Source organism: Corvus kubaryi, unplaced genomic scaffold, assembly GCF_017639235.1.
Source record: "Corvus kubaryi isolate FWS band 111438036 unplaced genomic scaffold, C.kubaryi_AGA036_p1.0 74, whole genome shotgun sequence".
NCBI lineage: Eukaryota > Metazoa > Chordata > Aves > Passeriformes > Corvidae > Corvus > Corvus kubaryi.
This window is the reverse complement of record NW_024582061.1, coordinates 17,196,308-17,221,149: the sequence shown is the minus strand read 5'-3', so window position 1 is coordinate 17,221,149 and position 24,842 is coordinate 17,196,308. Positions and strand designations below refer to the sequence as shown.

General features: G+C 43.9%; 1 protein-coding gene and 1 long non-coding RNA gene across 5 annotated transcripts in view; one reads left to right on the top strand and one right to left on the bottom strand.

Annotated features, from left to right (window-relative positions):
- TEF (TEF transcription factor, PAR bZIP family member) lies at window positions 1-22,510 on the bottom strand. 3 transcript variants are annotated; one of them, XM_042051242.1, is made up of 5 exons: window positions 22,206-22,510; window positions 11,557-11,883; window positions 9,851-10,071; window positions 9,002-9,213; window positions 1-7,080 (listed from the first exon to the last, which is right to left on the bottom strand). In XM_042051242.1, the coding sequence occupies exons 1-5, from the start codon at window positions 22,306-22,308 to the stop codon at window positions 7,059-7,061; spliced, it is 885 nt and encodes a 294-aa protein (XP_041907176.1). In that variant the 5' UTR covers window positions 22,309-22,510; the 3' UTR covers window positions 1-7,058. The 3 variants fall into 3 exon arrangements, with proteins under 3 accessions (XP_041907176.1, XP_041907174.1, XP_041907175.1); XM_042051240.1 differs by lacking the exon at window positions 22,206-22,510 and adding an exon at window positions 17,509-17,710; XM_042051241.1 differs by lacking the exon at window positions 22,206-22,510 and adding an exon at window positions 17,509-17,710 and having other exon boundaries at window positions 1,791-9,213.
- The window catches only part of LOC121675642, a 21,975-nt gene continuing 15,250 nt past the window's right edge, over window positions 18,118-24,842 (top strand). For both annotated transcript variants that reach the window (XR_006020147.1, XR_006020146.1), the window contains exon 1: window positions 18,118-18,812. This is a non-coding gene — a long non-coding RNA (uncharacterized LOC121675642). The remainder of the gene's footprint in view (window positions 18,813-24,842) is intronic.

The following is a 24,842-nucleotide window of genomic DNA, read 5'->3' as shown; positions in this document are numbered from 1 at the left end:
TAGTGGAATATACATTTTATTTCTTAAAAAGGAAGGGTACTAACAGATTTAATACAGTCAAAATTTTACATTTTAAACAAAAGCTTTTCTTTTTCTTAAAAACCAGTTACGAGCAGAGAGGTGAGAGGATTTAAACTACTCACAAAATCCAAGCCGAAGACTTTGAGAATTCAAATCTGTGGTTTATACATTTAAAAAAGTGTAATAAATGGAAATATAAAATAATACCAACTCTGTAATAGTGAAATGCCCTTTCCTCATTAGATTGCTGTTTAAGCACCTTTATTTTCACCCATCAGCTGCCAGGAGTGTTTAGGTTTATGTACAAAATAAGCAGTTTGGGACAGAAGATTCATATATAAATTAAAACCATTTATGGCAATACAGTTTTACCCAGCTGCTATACAAGCTTTATTATCTCTTTCATTTCTAAAGAATTTTTCAGTCAGGATGATCTCAAATGCACTTGATGGTGCTTCAAAAAAGCAGCTACATATACAGGAATTATATAGACAACCTCAAGGAGTAGACATCCAAGAGATTAAACAACACGCAGTAAAACTAAGATCAGATTTATATCTTCTATAAATACTATGCAATTTATCATCCATCCCACTGAATGAATGGGACAGATCAATGTCACATCTGAAGACAAAAAAATACTTTTATCCAAGAGGCAACAGAATTTCAGGCCAAATATAGCAGATAGGAGTTCCCTCAAACGATTCAGTTAAAAACTGTATGTGTCTGAAAAAGCTTTACAAGAAGAGTTTTCAGAATAACTTGCACATATGCTTAGCTGTTTCATAGCTATTTTACAGCCTAGAGACACTGAAAGAGGAGGAAAAAAAATAGAAGAAAATAAAAAGAGATGCCATTGTCTCTGCCCACTACGAAAGATGTGGCTTTGTCATTTATGGAACACTACGGACACAGCTGTCACCAGAAAAGAAACTGCTCCGGTACAGCATTAAAGACAAAGTTACATTATGGCTGGAGAAAGTGTCATCACAGGCTAATCTCTTTACATGAAGGCTGATGGATTAATCTCACCTCCTCAAAACCCAAGCGTTCAGATTTCCTAGCAGACTGCTCATGATTCTCACTCCACTATTTTCTGCTTTTTTAACACGAGATAGAAAAGGTAATGAAAGCTGATGAAAGTTCCAGCTGTGTAGCATCCAGTGAACATGTGCTCAGCAAAACCACAAGTCATTAATCACTTTCTCTCTCTCTCCACACCACAACAGGAAACCTGTGTCGTCTATGTACATAATGGAACTAATAAAGATGTAGACTATCTAGGCCACAAATGAGCTTCAGTAACAGTCACTCATTGTTTCGCTGCAACTTGCTGCAGTCTGGCTGGAAGGGTGGAGACAGATCTGTTTGACCCAAAAGAGAGAATAGTTTAAAAAAACACACCCAACAAAAACCAACCAGCTTTAGTTTTCCTCAGTCACTAAAGTTTACAAATAATTTAATATTGCTACTTTCCAAACGCTACTCACAAACAAATCAACTGTCCAGCTAACAGGATGTGAAGAGTAAAATTATGAATGTAATCAGTGACTACTGTTAAAGAAAGACTGGAAGAGAATCAATTCCCTCAAAATCTTAGTTTCTCTGCTTAAGTAGCTCATTATTATTTTAAAACATTTTTTGTTGATAGAAAGCATCACAACTAGACTAGAATTCCACAACATCAATCTTTGTTTTGATTTCTGTAGTTCTCTAGGAAAGAAATAATCCCAAATCAAGCTACATGAAGCATTAACAATATTCAGGTATTACAATGGAAGCACTTATTTATTACTTCATAGAACAGATTAGTTTTAAAAGTGTATTTACATGTTCTAAGTTATACAAAATACAGTATTCCAATAATCATGTTAATCACCGTATTTCAGACAACTTCACATAAAAGTGCGGAGGATGCATCCATCCCTGATCCTGGCCAGTAGCGAGCAGTCACCCCAGCATGACAGGTGAGAGCTGCTACTGTGCCCCCTCAGGAAAACAAATCCCACCATCCCTTCTCACTGAAACGTAGCTGCAGATCTAGGAAAACATTCAGGCAGGTACACGAGCAAGGTTTGTTGAGACCCACAGACCAAAATCACATGCCTTAATTTACTAGACGTATGTGAAGTACATTTTTAATTTTTTACAGATGTTGTACAGCAAAGGGCTTTTGCTCATGCCTTAGTTAGGAAAATGAAGTAACAAAGGTTTTGGCTATATAACAGGCACCCAAATTACACTTAATATCAACAGCCCTAGAACTACAACAGGATAGTGTGTTAAGGACACAATTCTGCAGCTGACTGCCTGAGCAGAGCTTCACATTCAGAACAGATCCTGTGAAGTCCACGTGGTTCTCTACAGATATAGGGCTCCTCCCATGCAGAAATGATAGCAGAATTGAGGCCTTAAAAGATTGGGGCCTCAGGTAGTAGTTTCCTCATGACACAGCACTGACCAGTTCACATCAGCAGGTCAAGTCCCAGTGCAACAGCACACTTAGTTGAAGCAACAGCTATTTCTTTCATGCCTTTCTGCAGTAACTCTCCTCCCTATCCGTATATTCCTTTCACTTCCTTCTGGACTGTGGTAGTAGGACCAAGAGAAGGAGATTCCCAAACAAGTTAGGAGATTGACCTAAACAAGTACTTATCTTCTGTATGATGCTAAACTGAGGGGATCCAAATTGGTCTAAAATTGTAAACAGTGAGGTGTCACTCACTCAGGTCAGACTCTTGCTTTACTCTCCTTTTCCTGCCTTCATTCTCTGCTCTCCTTGCCAAGTACCTATGTCTATCTAGCTATGTATCTTCCTCAAAGGATTCCATTTTCTCTGTAGGTGTCTGAACTTCAAGAAGTTTGCATTCCAAAAGTGACTCATGAGGGGTAGCATACTATCAAACTAACAAATTACATCCATATGACAATTTGCATTATCATGAGTTAAATCACTGTAATTTCTCAATTAGCACTATGTTAGCATCTCCACAGATATTTAGTTAAGCCTATTCTTTCTGCCTTTCTCCCAGTCTCACCATGTGACAGTGGCATATATACAGATCAGAGTAATTATCTGAACATCTAGAAAGCCAGTCAGTCTTGTAGTGCTGCAAAGGCAAAACACTAGCACTAACAAATGATTTTGCTCTTTAAGGATTTAGGTGTATGTTGCCAAAAATATGAGATTTATGCACTAAGACAAACTTGCATTACTCATCTTGTGCTTAGCAGCTAAAACTAGAAGGGTGAATAAAAGCCGATCTGGATTTTACAAAAGTCTGAGATACGTTCTCTCTCACTAAAAACAAAAGCACCTGATCACAAGGAACAAAGCCCTTTTATGCTTAGGTGGCTTACAATACTGAAGCAGCAATATTCTTCTCTGTGCAGGTCCATTATTTCTGCTATCTACAAAAAAAAATTTTTTTCCACAAAAGTGGTTTTATTACAGTATTCCTAAAGCTGCTGGCCTTCCACTGCACCTCCCGACTTGAAATTAATTTGGTACAATTAGTAGCAGGCCTGCAGATAATGCTGAAAGTGATTTCTAGTTAGAACACCTTGGGCTTTCAAACAGCACAGCAAGGAAATGGAAAATTGTCAGAAAAGACATAAAATGTTACTAGAAGAACTGCAAAAAGCTGCTTAGCAAAAAACCAAACAACCCAAAACCATTTCTTCTCCAACACAAGTTTATAGTACACTACTTTTTCACTCTGTCCATGCAGGACCAGAAAAAAAAAAAAAGCATCTGAATTTTAAAAACTATCAGTTTATCAACACTACACCTGCAATCTGAGATGTATCCACCTGATCCCAGCACAGAATGCTTCAATAAAGCGAAGACACCCGTGACTCGAGCACTTGCTAAAACTTTACAATAACCACATAAGAGTAAAGACTTTTTCCTGTGGGAGTTAATGAGAGCTTTGTTACTAGCTTCAGTGGGAGCAGATCTTGGCAACAGGTGAAAGATTAAGCTTCTGGGGAATTTTTAGCCACAAACCCACTACATGTAGATTAGGTCATCGTGTACGAAAGCGATACTGTATTAAATATTGTGCATCATTTATTCATAGCTGGTGTCTGTAGAGTAAAACAACACTCATTGTCCACGAATCTCATCCACAGTTTATGTTTTCAAAGTTAGAACTATGAAATGGCCATGTGGTGTCAATCCACTTCCTAATGGAAGTACAGCTCTGTCAAAAACTGCTCTCTTTCCTGGCAATCCCTGCAGTGATGCTGAAAGGTGCACATGCCCTTTATTCTCTCCCCTTGGAGATGGTCCCTTTGTGGCTGGAATGGGGTAGGTTAGCATCAGGCACACTTATGGCCTCGACAGAGTATGTTCCAAGGCTAGAGAACTTCAAACCCTAACAGTGTAAATTCAGCATCTTTTAATACTCAAATTGAGCTAAAAGAGTATTGGTCTTATGATCACTAAGAAAACATACCCAAGTTATCACTTACAGATAGGATTGTCCTCCTAGTCAAAGAACCAAGATGATATAGCTAATTATTTCAAGAGGAGCAGAGAGCTCTGGAGCAATAAACTTAACTTCCTGAGACTGCAAAAACTGAGAAAGGAATTCAGCATTGCACAGGTTTTTTTGTCTGGCAATATCTGCACTCCTTTAAATAGTTACTACCTTCTCATCTATCTTTAAAGGTACTGCTTCTTAAGAACAACAACAACAAATTCTCCAACTACAGAAGTTGAGCCGCACTCACCCCAAAGTGCGACTTTCCAGTTTTGCAACCTGTAGACACATGAATCACAGATTGTGCAAATCTGCATTGTCCTACAGGGAAGCACTAATGTTTGCTAACAGTCTTCTCTGAAAGAAAGATCTAATGAACATTCACTGTTAGTTTCCATTGTGTAAGCTTTTAAGATAACAGAAATAAAACAACAGAATTGCACATGCTAATGTCACTGACTATTTTGCTGTTAAAATGTCATGATCAAACTAAATCCTGTACCCAATATATAAGTATTTAAAAGATATTCCTAAGCACAGTAGGATCCAAATGAAGCAACTCCTTGCCCAGTGACTTAGCCTTTGGCTTCGTGATCTGAACAGGAAGCATGACGTTTAAGAACAGCCAGGGCTAACTGAAAATTTAGAAATTATAAATGAAGAAAGTTGCTACATTTACATGCTGTCAGGGTTGTTTGTTTTGTTGCTGGTTTTTAATCCATGGTTTGGGCCTTTATCACCAAAATAAAGCAAAAACCAGTACACACTGAAAATATCAGTCCAAATCAGCAATACTTGATACAGGTAGAGATATATGCTGACATTTCAGCAACATGGAACTAAGATATTCATCTATTTGATAAAAATATCCTAAGATTATCTCAGAGCTTTATAATCCCAAATTATAATAATACACTCATAGGTATACTTTGGTAACCAGCAAAAAGTTAAAAACACTTTCTTGACTTCAGTACATTGTCCATTATAAATGATAGGTGAAAAACTACATTTAATATATAAGCTCTTTACAAAGGTTATGCTGTCAAACACTGGCTATGAATCCTGGCTTTTGAATTTTTTTTTATTAAGTTTACAATATTATCTGCTGCTTCTCACATTTTTCTCTTTGCCTTTCTGTTTTGAAATTAGGGGTGGAACCTCTTGGGTAAACACAAAGTCAAAATAATTGTTCAGTATGATAGCACTGAGCTATGCTGGTAACTAGTCATGCCTCATAATTTTGGCACTTGTGCTTCAGAAAGCTTTCAAGATTATTTTTCTTGAGGTGTACACTATTCATCAAACTCCAGGCATGAACACACTCCTGTCTTACAAGCTCCATTTTGGCTACAAGCATGGCCCTGCACTCCTTTCCTAGAAAGTAAGTACTATTTTTCTTCCCACAAAGATCTATCTCTCAAGCTTCCTTAATATTAAGAGCAGATTCTTGTTATGCTGATGAAACTCTTACAGCAGAACTTCCACCTACTTCCTCCATCTTCTAAACACAATAAACATCTCTGCAATCTGTCCAAGCTTTCATTTAGCCTCCCACACCAGCACACAGGTTCTTACACTTAAACTGCCCATTGTAACTGTGGGATATCATTGGCTGTTTCACCTTCAGCACTGCAGTTCTCCTGCAGTCAAGAGACAGAAAATTGTAATATGGCAGCTAATAGCCATTGTTTTCCTGGAGCTAATGCTCATTTGGTAGTTTCAGATTGCCAAAAGACTTGGGGATCAGCAGCTCAGATTAGCACCTTTTCCATGATTGCTAAATCGTTAGCAGAAGAATAGATCCTTTTTCAGCAAGATACCATAAAGAAAGTGAGCCTCATAAACGAAATAAAGGAAAAGGCAGGTTACAGCAGTGTAGCAGGAAAGCGACCAAAGTGGTTTACTATTACATGGGTCATTTGATAGAGGTTTATTACTCTCTCTATGGCACACTGTGGTGCTTTCTGGATTATTTCAGTACATCTGCTGTAATCTTCTGCACTGAAGTCTCACACATTACAGGCTGCTGTCTTCCTGGTGTCTTTAGTTCTGCACTCATAGTACTCCACAATATGCTACACTGTACCAGAAGTGAGCTGCAGTATTAAATAAAATTCATTATACTGCAGGGAAATGAGTCTTAAAATATAGCAGTTCTTTATATATACAGACACTTTCATTTAAAACTTCCTCTTTTCTTCCACTCGAGTGCCAAAACGAAGAGTCACTATTCACACAGGCTGTCAACAGACTTTGAGACAAGAACTTTTGAGTGTCTTGGCAAAACCCCAGTAGGTAAGCTTATTGTAGTTCATAGTTACAGTGAGAAAGACAGATAAGAAAGCCATATACAGAACTAAGGAGACTTTGCACTTTTCATCATGCCCAGCCCTGGGTAGTCAGATGGGGTACTTGCAGGCAAGGAGGCAGGCAGGGTCATCATCAGTTGTTTGTGTTGGGACACCTCATAGATGTCACTGCTCATTCTGAAGACTGGCGATTCATGTGTGCTTTTTAGTTTCTTTGTTTTTAAAAGTCTTTAAAGTTGCATCACTCGGAATCAGATAAGTCACTTTAAACAAAGCAAAGTGTTAAGTGTGACAATTTATTTATAACATACTTCCCACCATCACCACCACAAACCACCCTGTGAAAGAAAAAACCCCTGCTGAAAGGGTGACAATTTTTAGTATGTTTGAAAGAAATTAGACCAACATTGCATCAAGAGCCACTCTAGTCAAATTAAGAGCATAACAGAGGGGGGACAGTTCAAAGCATACATTAAGTGTTGTGGATTAGCCTGCTTCTCCACTTCGTTAAGAAGTCAACACAAAATTGCTCTAAACTCGTAATTTCCACGTTGTGTTTAAAAGACAGGCTAGTCTTTAGCATAGAAAATAAACCCTAATGCTTTTTTAATATATTTTCAGATTTGAATAGAGGAACTGCAACTACCCTCAATATCATCATCCCACATTTGCTCCTTAATATAAATATTATCCCAGGAAGTATAGCCTAAGAGTTCTGACACAGCCACTATCTGAAGACAGCTTCTCTTGTTAAGAGGACTTCTAGACATATACTTCTGGTAAAGCTTCTAGTTCTTGCAGTTGTAGGTCATGTAGAAGGTCTCAACATCACACACAGCATATTTTTTCTTTTAACACCACATACTGTTGAAGCAGTGCTTGGTGCTGAGAATGGATTACTTCCAAGAGGGCAAGTCATGTGTGCTAATTTCCTATCAGGAAACATGCTGGAGATAGAACCAGCAAGCATGGAGAGACCAGATATGCTGCTACACAGGAGACAGTGAGGTAAACTGTTCGTGTTTATAGTGGGTGTAGCTTATCCCATAGTGCGTTCATGAGGCAAAGGACCAAAACTCTTTCTCAATCTCTTGCACAACAGGTAAGGTGCAGTAAAATAACATTGGCTTGTTTACTTCTTTAAAAAAGCCCCTTCTTTCAAAGCATAAGGTGCTGGCCATGTTTTAACAGCTGGGACTCAAGGTTCAGCCTAATGAGCCAGACCTCTTTTTCTAAATCTCCCTTACTTCTCAGTTAAGTGCAACATGCTGCTTTCTCAGCAGTTTAAGAGGGAAGACCCTCTAAGGAAAAAAAGGAGGGGTGGTGGTAGAAATACAGTTTAGAACCCACATCAAATTACTCTGTCCACATTTGTAAAGTGAGTAATCCACTCCTGTTCTCCCTTCTTGGTTTCTGCAAGTTATCCAGGATTAGAACCTATCAAGACATTTAGGCAGTATTGTAATCAAAACGGCACTGACTCCATTCTGCATAACACTCATGGATTAACCTCACAAAATTCTGTTTTTACATGAGATTGAATATTTTCCTGTCTTCCTGTCCTAAAGGTTCCTCTATTCCTCTTCAACAGAACAGAGTTCTATACAACAGGTACTTTCTAGTGCCTCTGAATGGGAGAGGAAACAATTTCATGATGCTGCCCAGCAACATCTACTTATATCCTAAAATTATGTTTTACACTTTTACTGGGAGGGGTAGGTGGAATGGAGAGGAGAAAAGAGCAAGAGTTTGAAAATTAAAAAAAAAAAAAAAAAAAAAAAAAGAAGAAGAAGAGAGCAAGGAGAGTCTCCTAGGCTCTTTCTTCACTTAAAATGAAGGTTAGAACAGATAGCAAAGCCCTGTCCAGTCTGGAGGGATCCACATTTATTCCTCCAGACAGGTGAATCTGTTCAATTGTATGACATCAGAAAATGTTCTATCAGTGTTAAAAACAAGGTTGTAAATATGGACACTAATATTTTGGACAACACAATGATCAGGAAAGGGCCTGAACAAGTTGTGCCCACAGAAACAGGGTTTGTTTGTGTTTTGTTGGTTTTTTTCTAGTGTAGATGCAAAATGGCAAAGCCTCCATAAACTTTATTTCTGGGAGTCTCTACAGAAGGCAGAGAAGTCTAAGAGGCTAAAACAAAGAGCCCTAACAAGGAAAAGGGGTGTGCTTACAAGGGTCCGTATCTGGTCTCGTATTTAGAAACAATGTTCTTGCATCGTCCCACTTCCTTGCGCAGCTCTGCAACCTCCGTCCTCAGGGCTGTATTTTCTTTCTCAAGAAAGGCTGCCCGAATTGTGATCTGATTCTCCTTTAATCGCCGAGCATCACGGGAACGCTTTGCTGCCACATTGTTCTTCTTTCGCCTTGTCCAGTATTTTTCATCCTGTAGTAAAAAAAAGATGCCAAACTGACAACTGTTTCAGAGACACCTCTTTATTGTATAATGATATTCACACTGACTGCTATATTGAGCAATGTCCTCCATAGGTTTGCAGGGCTCTGACATCAAAATGGAGACAACGCAGTACTGCAAGATTTCATCTTTACATGAGTCTTCTTTTAGGATAAACCAAGTGCATTGCTAGAACTAAGGAGATTAAGAGACTTGGGTATTAAGAAGCTGTCCAACTGAAACGCTTCCTTTACTTAGTTTCAATTCAGGAGTGAACTTTCACATAAAACCACCTGTTCTGTTGTCTGGGTTGCTTAAATCCAGATTAGACACAATACTGGGTAAATACAGACAATGGCCTTCAAAAGTGCAGGTGATGAGGATTTGACTTGATAGTTCTTCTAATTTCTGTGTATAGCATGATCAGTTGCTCCTTGCCAGTAATTAGCTCATGATACCAAAACCTGCAAAACAGCAAGCACAGCAATTGGCTTGCCAATTCTATTCTTGGCAGTGCTTCTGCCCAATCATGTAGGTAAACTGCATTAGCTCTGTATGTCAAAGTGTTTGGATAAAGAGTCAAACTTTTATCAAGGCCTAGAAGAGTTTGCAGCAATAAATCTGTTACCTTTTGCTCATCTGGGACAAAAACCTTCTTGGCTTTTTTAATCATAGGTTGTGGTTTCAGATCCTCTTCAGTAAACTTGTGTTTGCGAGGATTGAAGAGCTCACCACCAGGCACACTGGACAGCACTAAATCAGCAGGGTCAGGGTTAAAATTCACCTCAACTTCTACGCAGTCAGGATCAATGGGGCTGGGTGTATTTCTCTCATTTTGTGGTGGGGACTCTGGCAATAACAGGAGAAATTACAATATATTCAGCAGGATGAAGAGAATCAACAAAAAAGCCAACTTGTATGTCTACTTATTGCCCTGTTGTGAGAAGTATTTAATAGTATTATTTGGTGTTTCCCTGAGGCGTGATGGGTGCTGTAATGCTGCTGGTACAGAGAACAAGTTCACAGTCCAGTCTGTAATATAACTCTAGGAACATATGCCAGAGTAACAGACATGAGTAGAAAGATGCAGGACAGGAGTTAATACTTCCTTGGCAAAAATTACATGCTTTCCACACATAAAAAGCACCTTCAATAGCAGTAAGGGAGAAAGTTGTATCAGCCTGAGTTTTGTACCAGAGAAATCCTTACAGAAATAAGCCTGCCCAAAGACCCCAGTCCCTGGGACTTTTAAAAGTCAGACCAGTAGACTTCCAAACAAATGACTAAATAAAGGAGAATTTGTTTCAAATGCAACAGTATTCTTCTTCTTTGCCACACAAAAACAAATGCCCCAACAGACTGTCTCACATTGGTAGTGTTCATATGAACTTTATCATATTAATCTATTGTTTACAAAACTTCATATACCTGAGTTGCAAATGTCAGTGCAATGTGCAGTAGTGATCAATAAATAAGTTTTTCATATACCACCTACAAAAAGCTACACCCCATAACTTATGGAAGGAGTTCCATGTTATCTTTCTCACAGATTCACAAAAGAGGTCCAGAGCAAAATGCTTTCTGTAAAGCTTGCTCATAAAATAGTACTGTGATGGCTATCATGTTTGAACTCCAAATCTAGGGCAAACTGAACTGCCGAATTCTTTAACAGAGAAGATCTCCATACTACAAATGAAGTTTCCTAGTACCATTTAAGCACAGTTTTGGTTTTTTTTGTTCCTCCATTCCCACTTCAAAGCACCACAGAACATCAAACTGCATCATTAAAACACCTTTTCCAAGTGCCTGTTTTCACAGTTCCCAGGCTACCACAAAAAAGACTGCTTGATTGTTTTTCTATTTAACATTATTATTTGAGGTACATTAAGTTCGCATAAGTTCACCCAAGCAGACCAAGGTAGTACAAATGACTTGTGACAAGCTATCAAATCTGTTGTAAAATAACATGAGAGAGTATTTTCTCAACACGTCCAGCTTCTCACTAGATTGGCAATACCAAGAAAGCAAATACTTTATGTTGCTGTTTCAGCTCTTCTAATTTCAAAAGCATAACAGACGGCACACTGATAGACAAACAGACTGCACATTGATAGACAGTCATTCTTTCACAGGACAGGAAGAAGGGAAGAAAAGGAGAGGCAGCATCTTCATGAATTGACACATGAACTAAGGCTCTACATTGAGCAAGTTTGTACTGTTTAACCTGCCACAGCTAACACTGACAGGTTAGCATGTCTCCTCTTTGATCTAAAGAGGCATCTCTTAATATGAGAACAACAGAAGTCCCTCAGAGCCCCATATTATGCCATCTACCTGTGCTGGAGGCTGCCTCAGATTGCTGGTAAACTGCAGTGGAAGAGGACGATGCAGGAGAACCAGTGGAAGCACCAGCAGATTCCTTTCCTTCCAGCTCAGCCACAGGCAATAGTGGGTTCTGGTTCAAATCCAGGTGAGTAGGGCTGGAAGGAATTCCATTCTCCAGCAGGAACTCATCCAGATCCATGTACTCCAGGTGGAAAGATTCGCCATCATAAGGAATAGTTTTGTCCCAAATGGGTGGCATGAGGGAAGCCGAGACTGCCATAGTGCTGGCAGCTGCTGCCTCATCTTCTTCAAGCTTTATTTTCTCCTTCTCTTTATCTGAAAGATACAAGTAGGTCACTGTACAAGCTGAAACACAAGAGAGGCTCCAGGTTTAAGAGTCCAACAAAATCCCCATGAAAGGAAATTCCGTAAGCTAATGGCTCTGCCTCAAGACATGATCTGGAAAACCAGACATTGAAAAGCAACCTTCATGTATGGAATGGTCTAACCCCCTGTGATGGCTGGACCACAGACAGCTGAGTAGCCTTGCAGACCAGCATCTTTGCTGTAACAGCTTACCAACGTGTGATGAAGTGCTGCATGGAGCTTACTAACCAGTCACTGCAAAACAGCCTGGTTTTCACATACCCATCTCAGAAGACAACAAAAGTGAGTGTCCCTAATCAGGATTCCATGGGAAGCCATTAAGAAAATTCTGAGGAAGCAGAGTACCTTATTCTATGCACAAAGAAGGAGGGTGCAGAACAATAATTTAAATACAAATAGGAGAGCAATATAGGTTTTCAGATTACATTTGAAAATCAGTCAAAAGGTCCATAGGACACCAGAGACCTGGATGCCTATTGTTCAGCATTTTAGAAGCCTTTCTCTCTGACATGACTCAGCATGTCCACAGAAGGCAATAGCTCCAAGTGCTGCTCACTATAGATAGCTCAGAGTACCTACATACAATTTTCACTCTTTGGGGAGATGTCTAATAAGGCAAACTCCCACATCCCACCCCCAAGTCACAAGAAACTGATGAATTTTTCTCCATTTACTGTGCTACAGTGCACATATTACAGAAAAATGGCTGTTTCTATGTTCCCCATAGCTACTGGATCTTAACAATTGTCTGGGACAGAATCCAAGCAGAAAACTCAAGTTATGGAATAATTACATAATTTAAGAGATAAAAATAAGCTGGCAGAAAAAAAAATTTAAAAATCCAAGTCATTTTCCTGATCCAGTTCTCCATGCAGTTCTATCAGCAGTGAAGGAAGCATTGCAGAAGCAGTGCTAGTACTGCCAGCACTGAGCCAGCGCTGCTGTCAAAAGGAATGGTCTACAGTCCCACCCTAATCACCTGCAAACTGGGCATTGCCATGGAAGCCAGCAAATACTCAGTTCAATAGAACAGGGACTCCAAGGACATACACTAGACCAGTTTGGATCTCCAGTATTAGCAGAGATTAGCCCAATAAAATGCACCAATCTTTGGCATTAGGGTTTTCTAGACTGGCTGCAATATGCTAAAGGAGCATTTTTCTTTATCGGGGGTGGAAGTGGGGGTGAAACTCTGCTCTAAATCAGAAAAGCCTATTTATATAAAACCTGTTCTGATAAAAGTGGCATTCCTTCCGCTGTTGCCTTAGCTGGTGTGGAACTGAGACTGAAAGAGCTTTTTATGGCTTTAAGAACAGTGCTGCCATACAAAGTAAATTATCTACGTATTCTGAATATTTTATATAAAAGAAGATACTGCTTTTAAACCAAGCAGCTGAGAAAGTATTCACCAGCCACCACCTTGGGACCAAGAGCAAGTACCTAAAGGACTCATTAAATTCAGACTAGTGGCTCTAGGACCTAAGCTTTGGTAACATCACCTTGCAGCTTTTGGCTTTCTCCTTGCCACTTCACACTGCTGCCTCTGAACCGCCATCTTCCAGTTCCTATTCCTGCCATAAACTCCTTTTTGCAGACAGTTTTGCAACTTTCCTACCTTTAGCTTGGGCAAAGCAAACCTGCAGGTTAACAGTAATGATGCAAATAACCAGAATGTTTCTAAATAGCTCCTACTTGAAGCTAGTAAAGAAACAGCATCTACTCTATATATAAGGAGGATTTCCCTTACTACTGGAGCACACCCCGCTAAATTGGAACCAACATTTCACCTGTGAAAAGAGATTGTGTATTTCCCCAACACTGCATAGTGCCCAGCACAACCAAACCCAGATTTGCACTGGATGTTGTGGATGATCTCCTAGTAAAGATATCACCAAAACAAATGCAAGCAACAGTAATGAATTCTTTGTAAATAACGATTTTTAATTAACATGATAAAAAACTTGTGAAATGTCAAGTCAAAATGTCAACTGAAAAGAAAAAAAAATCTTTACTCTTGAAAGCCACAGTACACCATTATAAGTTATGCCAGTTTTAATACAAACCAGCAGTGCTTTTGTTTTGCAACATCTAGTACAACACCTCCAAGTGAGGAGAAAAAAACCCCAGTAAGTGATTATTAGATGGAATATAAGGCTTAAAAATATTTTTCAGAAGGTAGACGCTGAAAAGACTACACTACTGGCAAATGTGGCTCTTCTCATATCTATTAATGCCTTCTGGATGTGCACGATCATCCTGCTGTCCTGCAGTAACCTGGAAAAACTGTGGTTCCTCCAATTTCCTCTTGTAATTGTCCCTGGCTCACAACAGATTAGATCCTTCCTCCACGTGAGAAAAGCATCTGAAATTTTTTGTCCTTTTCCTACGAGTTGACAACTCAGCAAGCACTCGGCCCCCAGTGCTGTCTTTGTTTAGCTATACTGTCTCTCTCTCCTCCCTCACTTTTAACAGTATCTGAAACAAAACAGCAGGAGCTAACACGCATATTGGGAGCCCATCTATTTCAAAGGTGGTGCATAATATGGTAAAACCTTTGTATGATTATTTTTGCATTGATGTTTTCCCATGGGCTTGCTTTCAATTCATTTAATCTTTATTTCTGCCACACAACATCCTGCTTGGGTGTACAATATCTAATGAAACACTAATTAACTTCTTGCATCTTGAGGGGAAGTTTCTGCCTACCTCAGCACAGGGACTTGAAGCATTAATTCTCTTAAGATATTTATAGTGTAAACAGGTATTACCTGACAGTAGAGCTGCAGTATCCTAAGAGGCTCCATTTGCAGTGATTCAAGGTCACCCTGATAAATCTGGACTGTACTTCTGCAGATGATGGCTCATGTCCGATTTAGCCCCCTCATTCTGCTACTGTGACCTATTAACTGGGCTGTACATCTGCTCTTAACAGTGAGGACACCAGTTTATGCTCAGTGATTTAAGCAGACCATTCCAGTTACTGAACTGCTGGAAATACTGCTGTTTTAACCAGAAGCAGCAGCCTGAAAAGAGCTTTATTCCCCATCCTGGTTTTTCCTCAAAACCAAAAAACCAATCACCAAAAACCAACCAAATTATTTGGGGCACCACATTGTCAAGAGCTATCACAGCCACAAACAGAACAAATACTTATTTGACAAACTTCCCCTTGTTCACCAAAAAAATATTGTCAAATTATACTGAAACCACTATATATATATAGGCTGATTGCTCCATAAATCTTTAGTCCCACTTGTGAGGATGGAACAAGGCACGTTGCAGGGTTCCATATCCCTGATGCTCATTACTGTGATGTTTGCTGAGGCATTCCCCCTGCCACAGCAGCATGCAACTGGTGATTAAGGCATCCTTTGGACAGTATGCAGCAGCTCCTTACTAATAGAAAAGGACTTACACTCCTGCTCCAGAATGTTAATTGCCTTCCCTTAACCCACAGCACTTTTCCGTTTTTTATAAATATAGAATTATTTTTATTTATTTAATCCTTACAATGGACACGACAACAACTCCCAGCAAGGCTGGTGAGCTATACCTGGTACACGGCAGAGCATTCAACGGGATGGCATTCTGCTGGAACTGGCTGACCTCCCTCCTGTGTTGCTCAGGAGGATTAGAAAGCTTGCTTGCTTTGACTGGGTAGTCAAATTACCCACAGCGGTTGGAAAACCCACAGGTAGCTTGCAGAAACTATAAATGGACACTGCAGCTAGCTAATATCATTTCTTACAGAATAAGACAGATGACTGTATTTTTGTCACTAGGCATTCCAGACAAAAGCACAGGGTCTTTTCTCAAAAAGTTTGCTGAAACCGCACCACTGGATTAAGCAAATGAGTAATTTTTTAACATTTTGAGTGTATCACTGTTAAAGGGACAGAATATAATCAAGAATCCTCTGAAGTCAGTCGACACACAAGTCTACTGACAAACCTTTTGTAAATTAGGAGTAACTACTTGCTGACAGTTAAGGCATTCTTTCTTTTGTCTTGCATATGCAAATAAGAAAAGTATCCGAGACAAAATAAACAGAAAGCAACAAGTTCCACAAAGTGTGAAGTGAAACAGTACAAGGTGAACTAAGGAAATCTATGGAGAAATCTTAAGAACAAGAACAACCTGAGCTTTATCACACCATGAATGGAGAGGGATAATCAAGATGAAATGGACTCACTAGCAAGCTTTAGAGGCTCCAGATGAACACCTTCACGAGCTGGAATGGGGTCATCTACTAATCAATCTAGTATCAAATGTTTCTAATTTTAGGAAAATGCACTACCTCACAATTGTATTAATTTCAGAACTTTATGTCTCCATAGGCCGCATCACATGATTCTGGACACAAAAATCACCCCCAACACAAAGTCACCAAACCCCTACCAGCAAACATGCATGAACTTAAAATTGCTCCTGCTGGCACTAACGTCTTTAAAAAGGACTGGGTGCAGAAATATCTTAAGAAATCCCATGATTTTGTAGATTCAAGATTGCTGCAGCAAGCACCCTGCACCATAGCAACATAACTAAGACCTTTATCACAAGCTTTTTTTTTTTTTTTTTTTTTTTTAGCAGAAAGGAGAAAAAGAGTCTCCAGAATCACAAAACAGATTTACAGGGTATATTGTGCAATATAAGACATGCAAGGTAGGTAGGATCTTCACTGGGATCAATCTTGCCAACCTTGCTTATGCTGTGGTTTATCCTGGATGTTGTCTACTGTGCCAAAAAATTATTTTTAATCTCAAAATTTGTAAGTGTAAGGACTTATTTTATTATACACCAGTACGCTGGGCATTACAGCAGTGCAGATAATCCTGAGCTTTCCTCGAAATGAAACTGATACTCAGAAAGGCAAAAATACTGCCAGATGAGGGGAAGGAGAGGAAAAAAAAAAAAAAGGTAAAAAAAAAGCGCGTGCCATCAGCACCGAAGACCATAAGCACCAGCACTGCTATTTACACAGCTGCCGTCTGCATCACCACTGGTAGAGAGGCAGCTCCAGCCCATGCAGGACTGCATGTGCAGGCAGTCACTCATACCCTTATGGATTATCACCGAACTTAATCTGAGGGGATCTGCTGTTTACTCGTGTCATCGGGCAACTTCCCAGCAATTAAGGTCAAGCAAGACTCAAAACCTTCTCACTGCTGCTCCCAGCTACGCGTCTACAAGCGGAGGAGGCTCCAGACAGCCGAAGGACTAAAACCAGCGTGTCACGTCTCGGCTCCTGCCCACCCCTCGCTCCCGTAGCGTTCGGTTTTGCCCAGCGCAGGCACCTACACGCTCCGGAAAGGACAATCCCTGGGAGGCGGGGAGCGATCCCGTGCTGCCGGCACTTGGCTCGGCCGGCCGGGGAGGCGGAGGGAGGGAGGGACGGGGCGGAGGGAAGGGGCCGGGGCGAACGGCCTCTCCCTCGGGTGCTCCCCCCGCGGCCAGTCCCGCCGTGACCCGGCGGGTCCCGCCCTCCGAGCCACGGGGTGGGAAGGGGGCGGTGGGGGTGGATACCTTGGGGGCACCGCGCGCTCCCGCCGCCCCCGCGCGCGCCCCCACGCTCACCGAGGCGCGCCTCCCGCGGCGGGTTCTCCATCAGCTTCTTCAGCACTAGCGGGAACGCGCCCGCCAGGCCCCGCCGCTCCTGCTGCGCGGCGGCCCCCGCGCTCCCCCCAGCTGCAGTGGGCTCTGGTCCTCCCGCCGCCGCCGCCGCCTCCTGGTGCGCGGCGCGGCCGGGCATACTCCCCGCGGGCGGGCGGGCTATCAGCGGTCACCGGCGGCGCGGGGCTGCGGCGGCGGCGGCTGCCCGGGACCCGGCGGCGGCGGCAGCAGCGGCGGCCAAGCGCGGAGGAAACGGCGCAGGCGCGGCCGGCTGACGCCCGGCGCGTGCTTCAGTATTCATGAGCTCCGGGGCCGCGCCCCGGCCCGGCCTCTCCGCGCCCCGGGATTGGCCCGCGCCTTCCGAGGGGGCGGCCCCGCGCGGACAGGCCCCGCCCTCCCCTCCCCGCGGCCAGCGCGGGCACGCGCCCCACGCCCGCCAAGGCACGTGCGGGGGCGGGGCCTCTGCCGGGCTCATTAGCATCCGGAGCCCCGCCCCCTCCTCCTCCCGCGGGCGCTGCGTCACCGTCAGGAGGGCGGAGGGGGCGGAGGGAGGGAGGGAGCGAGCGCGCGCGCGTGGGCGCGCCTGAGGCGGCCGCGACCGGCCGGGGGTCCGGGAGGGCTGTCCCGGCTGCGCGACGTCTGCCAACTCCCTCCCGCCCTGCCCGGGCGCCAACGCTCCAGCCCGCCCTTGCATATCCTCGTTTAGGAGCCCGAAATCACCTTTCCCGCGTGCCCTGGATTTAATCTCCCTCCGTCCCACACGATGCCCGCAGCGGCGTGCCCTACATAACATGGGCAGGGAGAAGGACTTCACTGCGGTGCTGCTATGGGCGGGCTGCTGGGGGAAGGGAGGAAAGGCCGCCTTTCCAAATTATGATCACAAGAAATCCTTGTGATTCTCCAAGCTGCCCTCTTGCTCTAGCAGCAGGGATGCCGTGCTGGGATTTAAGCTTCTGAACACACGAACGGAGCAAATATTGCCAAGTTCGTTCCCGAGAGCACAGACGGATACTGAGGAGCATCTCCCACAGAACTGATAAATTCGCAGAAGGGGCATATGCTGCAGCCACAGGCTTCTCCTGTCAGCAGTGGCTGCTCTTGACTCTGCAGGATGGGCTGCAGCGAACCTACCATACAGTGCTTCGAGCCGGGAAAGGGAAGGGTTGTGCTCCCCTGGGATAGGCTCGTCTGCATCCAACAGAGCCGCGGGAGCCAGAGCAGAGGCGCCGCCATACGTGCCAGCAGAAAAAAAGACATCTTCCTCTCAGGTAGGCACTTGGGCATCTGCTTGGTTCAGCTTCCCAGCCACAAACCTCAGACATTTAATTTAAGTGGCAAGGCACGATTTTACCTGACCCTTACTAATAAACCCTGATGGTCTTTGTGGAAAAAAAAAAAAAAAAAAAAAAAAAAGATCTGAATTCTTCCCCACATGCCCCAGGAAAAGGAATGAAGTCACACGGGGTAGATGTTTTCCTCCATTCTTACTGCAGTGAGGACCAGGGGACATCTCCATCCAACCTAGGCAAATGTGGAGCTGCCCTACCCAGCAGCTACTTCTCTTGCATAGGCTGGGAGGCCCAATCTGCTCCCTCCTTCACAGGGAACCAGTGGGACTCCCGATGCTACTCCTGCACACATGCTGCCCAGCACGAAGCTTGGAAAAGAACACCCTGTTATTACAGGCTGGAATGGTGCAGGTTAATGCATCATTTATCAAGGTTGATAAATCCAGCTGCAAGAAGCAGGCAGAACAGGTCATGCTCCACTGCCCAGCATGCTCCAGGGGTGCTACGTGCCCTCCGTGGACCCCCTCTGCCTTGCCAAGCTCAGCTGGCAGGAAGAAAAGGCACATGCGTGAAAGGGAGATGCCACTTCACAGAGGGTAATGAGACACAGATGTCAGACCACACACGACAGAGGCAGCACACACAGCTTGGCAAGGGGCAGCAAGCCGGCAGTGGTGCTTTTGTCTAGGAAACAGCTACTGATAGGCAGTAGATAGAGAACACAACCAAGTGAAGTCACAAAGGAGCAGCTTTTAGGCAAGTGGACGCAGCCAAAGTGGGCCAAGCTGCAGGCTTCTCATTCAGTCATGGCTCTCATGGTCACTTGGTTCCATTGTTGTCAACGCTGGTGGCCCCCAAGGGTGATGCTGTGCCTCAGTACTGTACAACACTCTTTCAAGAAACAGGGTCTGTGCACATCACCCCTGCAGAGCTCAATGGCAGCTGTTTTGCTGGGTAATGTCTGTATGAAGGGAGGTTATTAAAACCACTCAGCAGCTTTTACTCCAGGGCTTTTCCCTTTAGATTGACCATGTTCTTCCTCCAGTACATTTCCACCTGTGCTCCACTGTGCTAAGGTTTGTTCTGCACCACCATGAGTTGTGACTTTACCTGGAGAGAGTCTAGACTATACAGTGTTAGCTGCTCTTCCCGAAGGCAGGAGGGAGGGAGTTCCTGAGGAGCATTCCTGTGGGTTCCCTCTCATCACCCTGCTCCAGCATTAGCACTGCCCTGCCAGCTTGGAGGGAGGCTGCCCTGAGAGCTTTTCCTCACTGCCTCTGGGGATTTGGTACTCAAGCAATTGCCAACAGAAATCAGGCACTGTACCACAAGCTGTACCTTCTTGGTTAAGCTGGGATCTGCCTGAGATTTTTGCATTTTCTTTCACCCTGCAGCTGAGAAGGAAGAGTGGAGGACAATGAGATGTGAGGAGAGGAATGCAGTGGCCATGGCTGTTACTGCTGGGAGTCTTGTCAGGGCCAGATGATGCAGAACAGCCCAGTTCTGGGGTGCAGCAAGGAGGGAGGCAAGCAACAAGTAGCTCACTGCTGGGGACAGGGTGTGAGGGGGAGATGTACAGCAAGCCCCACTGGGAGGTTTGAATAGCAGAATAGAGAATTTCAGAGAGTGGCCTGAGAGACAGCAAATCCAGATGAGTGCTGTCTAAGTATGGAGACCCAGGAGGAGAGAACTGAGCTCTGTGGGAAGAGGGCCATGATGGGAGTGCTGGCCTGGAGAGGGAGGCAGCATAATAAAGACAGTTCTGAGGACTATGGGAAGTGATGCAGAGAGGCAGGGTGGTCCTGGGGCTGAGGAAGAAAGCTGCCACAAAACAGCACTCTCAGCTGCCAAGTAAGTTGCATTGAGTTAAGACTAAATTATTCTCTTTTCAAACCATTGATCTCTCCTCTACACCCTACTCCAAACAGATAGGTCTTGCCAGCACTCCTCCCTTGGATTAATTGAATCCACTTGGCTGTGGAGAGCAGAGATCCCAGAAAAGCAGCCAAACTCAGCTTAGCCACAGCAAGGCTCTGCACCACATGAGCCGCCCTTGGCTGTTACTGCCTCCTCCCAAACAATTCCACTTTTACCTGGGTACAGTTAGCTTGGAAAACATGCCCTGGTCCACACAAACAGTGGGACTTCATACAGTGTGGTATGTAAACACACCTGTTAGTGGGCAGTCTCAGCAAAGAAGAGAGAGAGCTCACAGGAGACTGCAGCAGAGCAGTGTGACAAAATGAGCCCCTTAGGGGGTAGGGCAGTTCCCCTTGCCCTATTTCCCTTTCCCATAGGGAGCTGTGCATGTGCCATAGAGCTCACTGTATTACAGCAGGTGTAGGCAGCTGCCTTTCCTGACATGAATGCTTTACTGTCACAGCAGCAGCCCTTTCTCCCATTGACCCTGGAGCAAGAGCAGGGTCCCTCTCCACACTGTGTGTCTGGCTTTTCTGCTCCTGGGTCCTGCTGCCCCTCAGGACTGCAGAGCTGCTTGCATGCCCTGACAGCAACTCCCTAGAGAAGACCGAGCTCTGTGCATGTTTGTTTCTGTAAGTTCAACTCTCTCATGTCCAGACATAGGCTTGTTAATGTGTTCCCACACATATCCCCAGCACTCAGCAGTGAACGTTAAAACACAACAACCAAAAAGCAGCTTCTCAAGGGTGTGCAGCATCCTGTCCAAAACCTAGAGTACTCAAGTTGCATGGTGGGTGCTTGGAGCAGACCCAGCATTAGAGAAGTGGTCAGTGCAGCATAAGCAAAGTGTTCAGCACAGCAAAAGCCCAAATTAAATAACCTCCTGGGTCCTTTCCATTTGTTTTCTAGGATGCTGCACAGAGAATGGGAAAGCCTAGGAGTACAGAAAAGAAAATGCGGCCTTTACTGTGTTCTCTACCCCAGCTTTTCGCTGATAAACAACTGCAGCGTCCAACAAAGTTTCCAGAGAGTCAGCATGCCCCATGCAGGCTGGGCTCTCTGGACAGTCTGAGTCTGGGAAGAGGCAGTGTCTGGAGGCTTAGTGGTTATTAACCATAGGACAACAATGAATGGCAACCCTGGAAGTTGTTTCTATGTGAGTGTGAAGATTTGTGCCCAAGCCTTTTCCATGCACGAATCTTTGAGGGTTTCCAAGAAGTAGCTGAGCACAGAGATTAAAAGGATCAGGAGCCCAGCACTCTTGACTGATTTTGTAATCAATCCTCCTAGCTGCACAACATGCACAGTGCCAGAACTCCCTGTCTGACTTGGACACTTTGGGGAAACACACCCTTAGAAGGGCTTGCAGCAGACAAGATCTGCCCCTTTCTCACCTTGCAACTGAAGGAGAAATCAAAACAGAAACCCCAGCACGTATTTCCTCAATCCTACCTGTCATCTTGTTGGTCCAGGGCAAGGAATACTCCAGTAAGGACTTCAGGACTTCCGGAAAGTCCAGGGCACTAGGGCCCCCAGGGGTGTTGCAGCTTGACATGTCCTGTCCTGGGACTGTGCCAGCAGGGCTAAGGGAGGGCCAGGTGCCTGGCCACCAACGTTACACCTCACTCTCCTGGGTGTTGCAAGCCCCGGACTGGGTTTGCTGGACTACTCTGGCTGAGAAAAAAAACAAGGAGGAAGAGAAACAGCCTAGCGAAGACACAGCTTACCCAACTGTCTTCACCTCCCCCTCTCCCACTCTGAAGTGGCCAATTGTGGAAATAGCTTGCAGCCTTGCAGGGCGGGGCCGGGCCCCTGGCCAGCGTGGTTTTACAGGGCCTCTCCCAGCCAATCCGGCAGCAAAGAACTGGGCCAGTTATTTAACTTTGCAAAGGCAGCACCCTTTTCCTTCCCAAGGTGTTGTGAGAAATACATGTGTCGGAAGGGGGAAAAAAAGCAATTGTGCGCTGTCAGGGGTACACGTCGGCTGCAAACACAACAGCAAAGGGATCCTCTGACGAATCAGCAACAGCAAAGGGATCCTCTGAGGAGCTCCAAGTTGTGCAGGTTGCTACAGGGAGATACACATGCTGTCTGCATCTGCCTGCTAACTTTTTAGCTAAGATGAAGATGATGACATTATTTGTATGTGATGTAACAGTTACTCTGTGTCCCTCCTAAATTAATATTGATAAGGTGTGCATCATCCCCAAAATCCAGGATTTTTCTTCTTAAGAGGCACAGAATTTTATGAGAAAGCAAACAGCCTCCTCTCAGAGCAGTGATGTACAGGAAGAGAGTTCATGAACCCTGCAAATACCTTGGTAACAGCTGGTTAAGTAAGATCTTGAGCACACAAAGCCCCTCCTCTCCTAGCTGTGAAATTTTTAGCATGGAGAAAAGGACTGAAGACAGGAGGATAAAGGTCTGATCCTCTTTATTAGAACCTGGCGTGCAAAGTAGCATCTTACATGTGCTGGGGTCTTTTCTTTTGCTGAGTGTGATATTTCAACAGAAGTGCCTTTATTTCTCAGTTTGTTCCTGTCCACTTTGCCAGGCTCAGCCTTACAGTGCCAGTGTGAGTTGCTAGAAATTAGGTATTCCTACACTGGTCTGTGAGCCACAGCAACTGGACACAGCCCAGCAAAACCATACATGGTGTTTGGTCCCATAAAGAAATGCATTTGATTTAACCCAGTAGAAACCAAAAAGGAAGAATTACCTAGCCAGGTGGGGTGGTTGAGAATTTCAGTTTAGCTGGAGAAGCCTTGTGATCTAGATCCCAATCTAATCAGGCTCAGAAATCACACAATAGATGGTTTAGTAGAATTCATAATTACGATACAACCTCTTCAGATTTTGAGTCAGTCATAACCATCAGTGGTGAAACCATTCAGGGAAGAACAGTCCCATATTAACCCTGGACTGTTACAGTGTTCTCCACCCACCCAAAGCTGAAGCCAGCAGCAGACTCTGCAGACAGTCAGTGCATTCTGGCTCCTGGGAGCAAGAGACATGATCACATCTCTCCTTCCTGGAGTACAGCCTGCCAGCCAGGAGGTCCATGTCCTTTCCTGAAATCTTCCAGTCCATTCTGGAAGACTGGAGTCTCTCAGTCATGCCAGACATTACTGATGTTTGGGACAGCTACTGTCATATATGCCTAGTTTTGCTTCTTATGACAGGCTGGCAAGGGAAAGTGACTGGGAACATGGTAGCTGTCCAGTGCCAGGTGCAGCTGGACCCCCTGGTTTTGCCCCAGGCTCAAACTTGTTATGAAAGCTGGACAAACATCTGACCATGTGTCTGGAGGGACCTAAGGACTTCACAGCAGCTGCTGCAGCAACTGACTGACATTTATGGCTTCAGAAAATGAAGACATTAATTCAGAGAAAATTAATAGAATCATAGAATGGTTTGGGTTGGAAGATAGCTTAAAGATCCTCTAAATTGTCACTTAGCAGTTTGAATTATTAGCCTGCAATGGACATCTCTAAGTTTTTGTCTAGAGATTTGAGAGCAATGAGATATACATCTCATCTTGCATTTGCCACGTCCACGAAGTCTCCTACCAACAGTGTATGTCCCTCTTGATTCAGAATCCCTGAACAATGACCTCCTGCCCACAAGAAGAGCTTGGGTAACATCACTAGCTGGATGCATCAACACCACCCTGTCTTCAAGCCCCAGGGAATCAGAACCTATACTATGGAATAGAGTCATAGCAGTGGGGAATGTCTGTCTGCCCCTGTGTCCCCAACATGGAGAGCAGAGCATTTGAGCTGCTTTAGTGAATGAAGTTGAAATATCTCTGGAAAGCTGCAGGCATGGCCACAGATTGCATCACTTGTGCTGGCTACACTGTTGTCAGATCAGATGTGTTTTTATTTTGTGATCCCGTTTTAGTGGAGGTGCCCACAGCTCTGCTCCATCCATCACTCAGAAGCCCAGTCAGCCCATAACACCACATTTTCTCCCAGACTCAACCAGCCATTCAACTTCTACTGGCCCTAAGTGGGTGGCACACAAAAGGAGGCACCTAATGTGATGGAAAAGGCCAAACTCCATGAACACCAATTTAACTGGCAGAGA

Bases quoted from the DNA above. Each gene is read 5' to 3' on its own strand.
- TEF (XM_042051240.1), bottom strand. From the start codon at position 17,683: ATGCCCGGCCGCGCCGCGCACCAGGAGGCGGCGGCGGCGGCGGGAGGA. The intron at 11,884-17,508 runs GTGAGCGTGGGG...TGTATCTTTCAG, and splicing joins GCCGCGGGAGGCGCGCCTCG to ATAAAGAGAAGGAGAAAATA. The intron at 7,081-9,001 runs GTAAGCACACCC...CTTTGTTTAAAG, and splicing joins GAGACCAGATACGGACCCTT to TGACTTATCTGATTCCGAGT.